At 39.6% G+C, this 11599-nt stretch overlaps 1 protein-coding gene across 1 annotated transcript; it reads right to left on the bottom strand.

Moving 5' to 3' along the window:
• Positions 1-6803: 6803 nt before the first annotated feature.
• On the bottom strand, positions 6804-7757 carry LOC141660487 (ubiquitin-like-specific protease ESD4). Its single transcript, XM_074467473.1, has 3 exons — positions 7701-7757; positions 7279-7551; positions 6804-7100 (listed from the first exon to the last, which is right to left on the bottom strand). The coding sequence occupies exons 1-3, from the start codon at positions 7755-7757 to the stop codon at positions 6804-6806; spliced, it is 627 nt and encodes a 208-aa protein (XP_074323574.1).
• Positions 7758-11599: the final 3842 nt, after the last annotated feature.

The following is an 11599-nucleotide window of genomic DNA, read 5'->3' as shown; positions in this document are numbered from 1 at the left end:
GGTAAGGGAGATGATCGAATAGAGGTCATGAATGGAGAAGGGGTCATCGAGGTCAGGGGCCCCCTCTTCTCCCGTTCCATCTGGTCTAAGATCCTCCTTAGGTCTCCCATTCTGTCGACTTCTATCTCATTATCACCATTTGCATTACTCGAGTGGTGGGAGCCCTAAGGTCGCTCATGGCGCACCCCTCCTCTGGCTCGCACCTGCGACTCCTCTTCCTAATTGACTACGCGTCTTCGTTGTTCCTCCCTCCTAGGTGGGTGCGTTGACGTCTTTGTGGAGGATTCGCTGCACGCTTTCTTTTTGAGTTTTTTTTATCTTCGGGCTACTTCTCTTCCCTCTCTCTTTTGTAATTTTCTAACTTGAGCCTGAGATCATGCTCACTTAGCTTCTTGCCCACGCGGTATAGCACACTAGTCGACCTCGCCTCAGACGAAGCTGGCTTTTGCCCCGATCTCTCAGAGATCTGGCTGCCCCGCTCGACCCGATCCTGGGGTATCTCCTCCCTCTCTTGTGATGCGTCTTTCTGCTTGGTCTCAGTTGCCGCCCCATCAAATTCGTGGATCGGTCTTTTTTTAGGACCCTTGCCCTACCAGCTACGCTAAGAGACCTTGAGGCGGCTTACCTTATGTTTAGCATTTTGGACTGAGCTTTTCTCTATCCTGGATATCCAGGCATTGATCTTGTTCATCTAGTCGGCTAGCCCCTCGAGATATGTCATGACCGCCTGCCCGTCCACGGTTGCAGTCGGTGGTGCCTGATTCTTTGAGGGTGTGTGCTCGACCCCGTTTTGGTCCTTTTTCTTGCCCTGCTTCCTGGTGTCACCACTAATTTGCTCTCTTTGGTCATCTTTTCTCCCTAAGATGAAATCCCCCTCCTTCTAGCGCCAAATGTTATAGGGATTATTTTATATAACAGTATTTCTATGGTCGGAATAAAGATCAAGGGTGGTGTTTTGAGGGCGGAGTAAGGTTGTTTATGGTGGTGACTGAGCTTGTAAGTTAACTCCCCAAGAAAGAATAGGGTGTTTTATTATTCTTTACCAAGTGTCGATTCTTGTCTCATACAAGTGCCTACGTACACTATTTATAGGGATCAAGCCTCACGTAGTTCTTGGGGAACAAGTCATATAGGATAGGGTTAGGGTTCTTCGACCCGTGCAGCCCAAGCCAATGATAAAGTCAGGCATTCAGCCAATTAGTCACGTAAATCTCGACCGGCTCCACACGCTTCCTATAATCTTGCGACATCTCCGTATTTCTTCTCAGGATTGTAGGAATACCCGTGTCGGCCCCGAAATTTACGAGCACCTCAGTCATCTATGAGTCACTTTCCATGTTACACACAAAGTCCTCAAACACTGGCCGGCCTGGTCACCTCGACTCGCACTGCCCTTTCTATAAATTAATAAATAAGATGTCTATTGCATTTTCCATAAGATGTGGGCTCATGGGCCCAGCTTACATATAAGCACACGAGCCCAGCCCACATATAGTCACATAAGCTCAACTCGCATATGAGCACACGAGCCCAACCCACATATAGTCACCTAAGCTCAGCCCGCATATGGGGAACGCCGCCCATCAATCCGGATTATGAGTTGATGTTAGCCTACGAGCCCAACTCGTATGTGGGATCCCAGCTCGTACCTGGGGGTCCGGCTCGCACATGAGAGCTCAGCTCGCATGTGCTAGCCCAACTCACATATGAATCTACAATTTTGGCTCACATGTGTGAGCCCAATTCTCCAATACACCCACATGGACCTGTTTAGGGCCCATGACCGAAAGCGGGCATAACAGACATCATCATCATCATCATCGTACCTAATAATACCACCTATGGCAGTGTCTGGGGAGGGTATAGCGTACGCAGCCTTACCCTCATTCTAAATAATGAAGAGACTGTTTCCTCAAAAGACCAAGGCTTGTGTGTGCATAAATATGTGTGTTATAAATAAAAAATAATAAATAATAATATATAAAAGTAAGTAAAAATAAGCGAAATAATACCTCCGCCCATGGTTTTATTCACATGGGACTTACCTATTCCGTAAAAACTCATCGGCCAAAAGTAGTTATCGTAAGTCCCCAATCTTTCCCCTAGAGATCTCGCTCGCTCCAAACTAAGGGGAACGGTCTACAACAACCGTTTGTTGTAGACCAGTTCATAACAAACACATTCTGAGCCGTTGGATGGGGATTGGGCGGCTGGGATTAGGGGCGGACCGCGGAAACTTTCCGCGGTTGGATGGGACGGGCCGCTGAAATTTTCCACGGTTGGGGGTATTGCTCCCTTATCCCCAACAACCTAACACCCTACCCACCACACAAACCAACAAAAAATCCCCAACAAAAAATCTACTTGGAGAGTGATCAATTTAGGCGAATTTTGTGCATTTTTATCAAGAAATTCAAGTACTTTTGTCAATTCAAGGTATATTTCTTGTCTTCAATTTCACATTTTCATGGCTGATAAATTATTTGCTCGTATGTTTAGTCATAAACTTCAAAATGTAAAAAAGGCTATTGATCATAGTTTACATCTTGATGATTTAAATACTAGTGAAGAACCTAAAACCCCTGTATATATTGAAGATGATTTTGTAGATAAAAATGAGGAATTTATTAATTTAGATGACAATTTGGTTGATGTTGAAGATGAAAATGATGAAAATGAGGTTGAAAATGATAGTGATAATGTTGAGGGTGAGGATGAAGATGATAATATAGAGGATGCAAATATGTATGAAAATGTTGATGGGGGAGTTCCATATTTGAATCAAAATTTTCAAAGTGTGGATGAGGCTGGTCATTTTTTTAGGGCTTATGCTTTACGAAATGGATTTGTATTAAAATTCAAGCGAGCCATCGTAATAAAGACAACGAGATATATGGTCGTTTATATGTTTTTAGGCTTTATGGAAAATGTGTCGTCACCGAAAGTAGTCAAAATAAATGGCGTAGAGAGGTTCTTCCTGAAAGTGAGTGCAAGGTGAGGATGTATGTCAATTATCAAAAGAAAAAACGTGTTTGGGAGGTAACTAGCCTTGAATTTGTACACAACCACGGTCTTGTTTCCCCTAGTAAGATGAATTTGGTACAACACGAAAGACATGTCAACACCGCGACCCGTAGTTTGATTAAAATGCTTTATGGTTCAGGGGTTCGTAATTGTCAAGTGATGAATGTGATTGGTAACATTCATGGAGATAATGATAAAGTTGGTTTCAATGTTCAACATGTTAGGAATGTGTTATGAGACGAGAGGAAGAAAAGGTTTGAGATTAGTGACGCCCAAGCGGGGTTGGACTTGTTGCATAGGTTGAATGAAGAAAGTGGTTCTAAATATTTTATTAGGACCGAAGTTGATGAAGAGAATCGCTTGAAGTGTCTAGTATGGATTGATCCGAGATGTATAATGGCCTACCAAAATTTTGGCGATGTTATGGCTTTTGATACCACTTATTGGACAAATAGGTATGCAATGCCATTGTCCCATTTACCGGAGTCAATCATCATTATCAATCGGTAATTTTCGGGTTTGTATTGATGCGGGATGAACACGCGTCAACTTTTGAGTGGATTCTTCGTACTTGGCTTGAAGGTGTGGGGAATAATCCTCCATTGACTATAATCACGGATCAAGATCAAGCCATGGCAAGCGCTATAGCGGTTTTACTCCCGAATACTACCCATTTATTGTGTTCTTGGCACATTAGTCAAAAATTCCCCAAGAAATTAGCTCATTATTATTCGGCTTTTCCGGAATTCAAGACGGACTTCAACCATTGTATTTATAAATCTCTCACCAAATGTATTTTTGAGGCTAGATGGGCGTCATTTATGGAAAAGTATCACTTGCAAGAGCATAAATGGTTAAATGGGTTATATGAGTTGAAGCGCAAGTGGATTCCTGCATATACTAGAAACACATTTTCGGCATTTCAAAATAGTACATCGAGGAGTGAGGGGATGAATTCTTTCTTTGATAAGTATGTGAGTTCGGCAACGGGTTTGAAGGAATTCATTGGAAATGCCTAAAAAGCATTGGTAAGGCAATTCATGAGGGAGAAGGAATAAGATTATGTCACCATTAATCTAAAACATCCCATGAAATTGCATACCACATCGGAGTATCATGCTTCTTGTATCTATACTACGGAAATGCTTAGAAGATTTCAAGATGAATTTGTTAAGTCTTCAAAATACTTTGTTGAAAACGACCGACGAGCTAGTGAAGAAGGGGATAGAATGGGGGATGTTTATACATACTATAGTTGTTATAGGCCCATGTACGAGCCTACGAGAAGAAATTTTTATTTTGTGGCATTCGAGAAAGCAAGCTTTTTGGGAATGTGTACGTGTAGAATGCTTGAACACTTGGGGCTACCTTGTAGACACCTATTGGCGGTCTTCACTAAGAAACGGGTTTCGGAAATTCCCCTGTATTACATAAACCGGAGGTGGACAATGTATGCCAATAGAGTTGATGGTGTGTTGCCTTACGATTTGGATGTTGTACAAAGTCATGAGATGACCTCAACCGATCGATTTAATAGCATAACAATGTTAACCATGAGTTTTTGTCAAAGTAGCATTGCATCCAAGGAACGGTATGATTATACCGTTGGAGTGATGAATTGAGAAATACCAATTCTCGAAAGAATGAGCGTTGATGGAATTAAATCTTACGAAAGAAATTCTCATGCTCCAAATGCAAGTGCTCATGAAGAACCAATTCTTGACCCTATTATGTCCCAAACTAAAGGGAGGAAGAAGGACTTTCATTTCAAAAGTCCCATATAATCAATTGGTAAAAAGGAGAAGCTGCCAAGAAAGTGCACCTATTGTCAAATGGAAGGCCATGATAAAAGAAAGTGTGCTAGTAGACTAGAAGATCTTAAAAATGTTCAAGAATCGCAATATAATTAGTAGTGTAGCATTTGTAACCGAATGTTGTAATCTTTTTATGGATTTGAATTTTTAGTGTTTAACATTGCTTTATTTTTTGTTTTGTTTAATTGTCATATAATTTCCAATTATTGTCATATAATTTTGTTTTATTGTGATAGGTAAGATGACTAACGAGGATAGTGGTGCCAACAACTACGATCATATTTGTAATTCGGTTTCCCACGTTAGCAACACATTCTCGGACTCCCTACCAAGCGACTCGTGGTATGAGGACAATGACGAGGAAGATGTGGTCTCACCAATCTTTAGTGATATGGAAGATGCATGTGCCGAGTTGATGCCCCTTGTCGACAATGACAAGCCGCCCCATGTGGAGGAAGAGGAAACAGACTTGTACACACCCGATGAGGAGGCTTATAGGGCCAAAAATTGGATCGAGGCATGCAACTGGATGGAAGGTACTGAACCGTGGAGATTGGTGAACTCTCATCCAGATCCGTACTTCCTTCCGATCTTGAATTTGGGCAACAACATGCCCGATGGAAAATGGAAAAAATCCGGATGGAATGGCGGTAAGCTTGTTAAATGTGATCGGATCGCCGATATTGTAAACTTGAGGCCTCGTGAGGGTTGTAATATGGACCAAATGTGCATTGAATATGTGAAGGGTTGGGTTTCACACCTAACGGGAGGGACGGAGAGGGAACGCATGACATGTTTTGCAAGATTTCGTTTCTACGATGGCTCGAATATGATTCCCGTTACCATTTGGAACGACTCCAACCCTTACCAGTGGAAACTTACGGAAGGGCATATCCGTGATGGTTGTGTACTTGTTCTCTACCACATGCTTCGTGGATACTACGTAAGGAGTTGCTCAACATCGGTTATCCGGTGGTCTTTCTAATATACTAGGTATTTTTGGTTAGGATCAATATATTTCGAAAAATATAGTGGATTGTATTGATCGTGTAATTTTCATTCAAACCTATGTACTCTTATAATTTTCATTGAATTTGAGCGGGAAGTATGTATTTTCTATGAATTCAAGTATGAATATTAAGATTGAAAGTCTACCTATAAATTTAAGATTGAAAATTAAAATTTACAAGTCCAACTATACATTAGAAATTGTTATGAAATGTATTGAAAAGTTTTTTTTTAACATTTGGACAAAATGTTGACTTTAGTTGACTTTTTAAGGAATTTTCAAATTAATGTAAAAATAGAAAAAAAATCACTCATTACCATATTTTATGACTTTTGAGAGTGGTTTCGATTTTTGAAACTTAGTTTAGGACCAACTTCCAAAAATTAAAAAATTTCAATAGAAGGTTACTTCCCTTACTCTGTTTTCACTCTGTTTTCTGCTATGTTTTTTGGGCAAAAAACCAAACACACCGACCGCGAAAATTTTCCGCGATTGGGCTGGAGAGGGACCGCGGAAATTTCTGCGGTTGGGTCTGAAATTTATTTTTTTTGCAGACTAAAAACAGAGTAGAATCCAACCTGCAAATTCATAACAAAATTCTCCAAAATCATAATCCAACCTGCATACAACCAAACCAAATCCAAATTCACAACAATCCACCAAATTCACAAAAATCCACCAAATTCACAACAATCCACCCAATTCACAACAATCCACCAAAATCCACCAAAATTCACAACAATCCACCAATAGCCACCAAAATTCACAAAAATCCACCAAATAAAATCCAATTACATACGAAATAAAATCCAACTACATACAAAATAAAATCCAACTACATACGAAATAAAGTCCAACTACATACGAAATAAAATCCAATTACATACGAAATAAAATCCAACTACATACGAAATGAAATCCAACCACATATGAAATAAAATCCAACCATATAAGTACTACGAAGCTTCGTGATGCCTACGCATACGAGTCCCGGGAATCCCCCTTGCCTTCCCTAGCTGAAGCTCCTTGGCTATCCGATACCTAAAGGTATCCACCTCCTCTTGCGACCAATTCGGTACCTCGGCTAAGTCATATCCTTGTGTGAAGTAGTCCATGTACTTTATCACATAAACACCGCAATCATTGGAGTTTCTTTGCTTTGGCCTGGACTGTAGAGCTAGGACCTCGACTGAAGTAGGGTCCCGCCCCTCGACTGGTTGTATCATATGCAATAGCCTCGGCAACAACTGTGACTGCAATGAAATTATGATCCGAGAATGAATACAATATACAATTGGTAAGGACTATATAGAAGACAGTAATAGTAGATGAAGATACCACCACTCGTATATCCTCACGATAATCTGGCTCGTCATTCATTGAATCTATGATAAGACCTTCAAATCATCTAGTACCAAATATGAACAAAACCCAATGCACATCTCCGACACAAAATGGGATGAATATGTAGTCCGCCTCGAGAACAGAAGGACCAACACTAGCAGTGGCAAAACTAGTAAAACTACGTAATTCTTTATTCCATACCCTCTGCAATGTATCTCCACCGACCCTCGATGATTTTCTGATTTTCTTCACATGTCCTTTCCCAAGTACCATGAAGTAGGGATCCATGAAGTAATAGACGGGTTTCCTCTCCCATATACGTCCAGTGTGAATCTCCTCCTCCCGACTCCTTAGCAATCCCTGAAAATAAATATGAATGCAACAAGTAAAATGAATGCAACAAGTAAAATAAATGCAACAAGTAAAATGAATGCAACAACTAAAATGAATGCAACAACTAAAATGTATTAGAAAACTAAAATGTATTAGCAACGAGTAAGGAACAATACCATATAAGTGTATATGATCCTGTCATCAACCCATGTTCCTGGAGCCAGACTCTGCATAACTGATGGATGGACGTGATAGTCCTAAACAGTAAGACCACCGGGAATCCTCGGCTCCATCCCAAAACCCTATCCCCAATCTGAATATATAGCATTCTTCTTTGTCATGCTGAGACTCTTAGTGATACTCCACTTCTCTTCTTTCATCCTACGGGATGCAAGCTTCGCGGGCCTACTAGATGAGGCAATAGTCTGGGGTGGCTGAGACACATGCTGGGATGGTTGTGTCATGTCAACGACATCCTGGGCAGGAATGGCTGGAATGTCAAAGTCGTCAGCCGAAGGTGCAATGAAATCTGGTTTTATGTTCTGAAATGTGGGAGGTCTATAGGCGGGTCCTTTGATCTTCTTCATCAACCGAGAGAATGGTGTGAGGAAGGTACCAGAAATCCTCCCAAACTCCTCCACAAACTCTGGAGGAACCCTAACATCCAGCTGTTTCAACATATTAAGCCCGGAAACCATCTACAAATAAAAACAAACAAATATTTTTTCATTAATTCCAGAAGGATATCATATGTGCAAGATGAAATACGTGTGAATACAAATTTGGTAGTGTGTGGTGTAATGTGAAATATGCATATTTGTAAAACACTTACAACTTCATATCCCTCGAGGCTATCATACAACTCCCTTGTCTTGTATAGCTGCTGAGGCTGTGGATCCGGCTTCCCTATGCGCATACGAGATATATCAGCATACCACGCCATGTAATCAACCTCTGAAGCTATGCCTACCGAGTCATCAACAAGTCCATCCAAATATGAACAGAACCTGGCCCATTTGCCAATATTAATAAACCACCGTACAAGCCAATCCTCCCCTGCAAACGTGGCCTTCTTAGCCCCCTGTAGCCAGCCATGTTCACCGTCGCCCGTGGAATCTGGGGACTAACACAAAACTGTCTCGACACCCTGTCTGGATGCTGCAACTCGACCACGTCATAACATACAAGGAAACTTCGACCGCACCCAGCTAATTGTGCCTGTATCATCTCACTGTCCATAACATCCTCGAACCTAGCATATGGCCTCCAGACCACCTCATCACCAGCAACACCATCAAACTCACCCTTATAGAATGGTAAGTTGTGGTGAGGACCTGCCATCCTGCGCTTCTTCGAAACCCCCACATGAGTATCACTAGAATAGGCCCATCCCTCAGCAACTGGATAATCCTCCTGACCGGGAGATCGTAAAGGCACGCCAATACGAGGAAATCTCTCATAAGACTAAACCTGTAACACCCAGACACAACAAGCAATGCTCTTGCTGCCCTTCCTTGCAGCAATCTCCAAACCCCGGTATATATGAGCTAACACAACTGCACCCCAAGCATAATAAGGAATCTCCCGCATATTAATCAATGGGTGCATATACCGAACATGAAAAAAAGACCGGTTGATGCTAGGGAAGAGGATACAACCCATCAAGAATAGCAGATACGCCTTAGTATGTACAACTGTGGCCCTCATATTGTTCTTCTCAGGCTTCTGTGCACCATATCTCTCAAACAACCACCCTAGCTTGATGTTATTCCGATACAAAGCCTCCTTCACCTCCTCCTCGGCCAAAGACTCAAACCAGTTATTAACAAAATACACAGCCTTGTTCTCTATCACCCCATAATTCAGTGCATCCCCCTGAACTGGCAACCATAGAATAAACCCTACATCCTCTAGTGTAACAGTCATCTCCCCTTGCCTCGTGAAGAAAGTGTTGGTCTCAGGCCTTCAACGCTCTACCAAAGCAGATATCAACCGAGTGACAGTAGCCAAGACAACAGCAGGGTCTGCAAAAATCCCAAACCCAAGCATGTGTAGCAATTCCCGCTGTGGTCTCCTTAACTTCCACAAGTGCAATGACTTGTTCCCCGAATAGCTCTGCAACTCATCTCTCCCTGCACCATCCCAAACATTCTCACTAACATGATACCGATTATCCCAAATAACATTATGCGCGTTCGGACCCGGCCATATTCCCGAAATCACCAAAATTATCCATACCTAAAAATATTGTCAACATAATTCATCAATCACCACAATAAAAATACCACCACGTACACAACATAAACAATTACCACATGTATAATCACCAAGTACACAATACATTAACCACTATATTCGCAATTCGTAATTATACATCCCAAAAATTAATTACATCCCAAAAATTAAGCACAAAAATTTAACCCCTAAATAAACCCTAATTTCATAATTATAAATTCTTAATATAATTCAAATTTAACACCAATTTTATCATTAAATTCTATTTTTACACTAAATAATTCGAAATTAACACTAATTCATTCGAATTTCACACTAATTTTTTTATTAAATTCGATTTATGCACTAAATTAATTCAAAATTATCACTAATTATTTTTGATTTTACCACTAATTTATCCTAAAAATAATTTGAAATTAAAATTTAATTAAACGAATTTTAAATAAATGAAATTTAATTAAACGAATTTTAAATAAATGAAATCTAATTAAACGAATTTTTACACTAATTTTATTCGAATTTTATAATAATTCAATTCGAATTTTTACACTAATTTTATCATTAAATCCTAAAAAATGAATTAAAAAATTCGAAAATAACACTAATTAATCCTAAAATACGAATTAAATTTATCCTAAAAAATGAATATTTTCCAAATTAAATCAATTCCAAATTATGAACCCTAGAAATTCAAAAAATCAAATTTAATCATAGTACAATTCATACGTTAATTTATTAACAAAAATCATAAATTTATATCAATACTACAATCATACTAAAATTAGATCTACATCAACAAAAAAGCATAAATTTGTATCAGTACAACTATAAATAATCAAAAGGAATATACCTTAATTACGAAAGAGAAGAATGATTGAAGGTTTAGTGATGGTGGGGGGTGATTTTTTTGGCTTCTCTTGTGTTTTTCCCCTCTTCCCCTGCTACGGCTGCTGCGTTTGTTTGTGTTTTGTATTGAGGAGAGTCTCTATTTGCTAGGTATAAGGCAAACAAAAAACGACACCAATCGCGGAAAATTTCGGCGGTCCGTGGGCTAGGGGTATTTTCGTAATTACCCCGGACCGCTGAAAATTTCCGCGGTCCGCTTGTGATCTCAGCCCTCCAATCCCAGATCCAACGGCTGCAAATGTATTTGTTGTATACCGGTTACAATAAATGTTTGTTGTAGACCGGCCCCCAAACTAAATATTTTGAATTTATCCCCTAAATAAATCTGTTCTACCAAAAAAGCCGTAATTTTCACAAAACTTAATTTTTTCCCTCTTTCACTCCTCTCTCTAGCATTGCCAATCTCTCTCTCCGATTGATTCAATTTTTCATCGTTAGCCCACTTTTAAGTCTAAAGTAGACATACTACGAAGAAAATATATTATGATTGAGTTATAATACTGATGTCGAAACGCTTTTGTTAAACGTTAATTTCATCGGATCACCATATATGACAAGAGTTTGATTTTCGCAAAATTATAGTTAGAGGAACTTGGAGGGAAGAGGAACCTGATCATTAAAGGGTGGTTGGAAAAAAATTATACAGGCAAGTATATAATATTCGAGTATTGGTTCCCTCGGTGAAGTTGCTGATATGTTGTAGGTGACCTGCAAAATTAAAAATGAATATTATTCGGGTCTGTTTGTTTCATTACCCTCTACTTTTTTGTTCTATATTTTAAGCACAACTTTTCTTAAAAAAAATATATTATAATTTATCCAAAACAATATCTTTTTCGAAAAATATTGAATGTGATTTAAATTATTAACCATTTACCGGGCTGTAACAAAAAAATTGAACTTAAAAGAAAAGGGTCAGTATTTTGGTAAATAG

The sequence above is a fragment of the Apium graveolens genome, chromosome 5, assembly GCF_009905375.1.
Source record: "Apium graveolens cultivar Ventura chromosome 5, ASM990537v1, whole genome shotgun sequence".
NCBI lineage: Eukaryota > Viridiplantae > Streptophyta > Magnoliopsida > Apiales > Apiaceae > Apium > Apium graveolens.
This window is presented reverse-complemented; position numbering and strand designations above follow the sequence as displayed.

Excerpts from the sequence above, each read along its gene's own strand:
- LOC141660487 (XM_074467473.1), bottom strand. The coding sequence starts at position 7,757 with ATGCAGAGTCTGGCTCCAGGAACATGGGTTGATGACAGGATCATATAC. Across the intron at positions 7,552-7,700 it reads GGATCATATACACTTATATG|GGATTGCTAAGGAGTCGGGA; the intron begins GTATTGTTCCTT and ends ATTTATTTTCAG. Across the intron at positions 7,101-7,278 it reads GTGTCGGAGATGTGCATTGG|TCACAGTTGTTGCCGAGGCT; the intron begins GTTTTGTTCATA and ends ATTTCATTGCAG.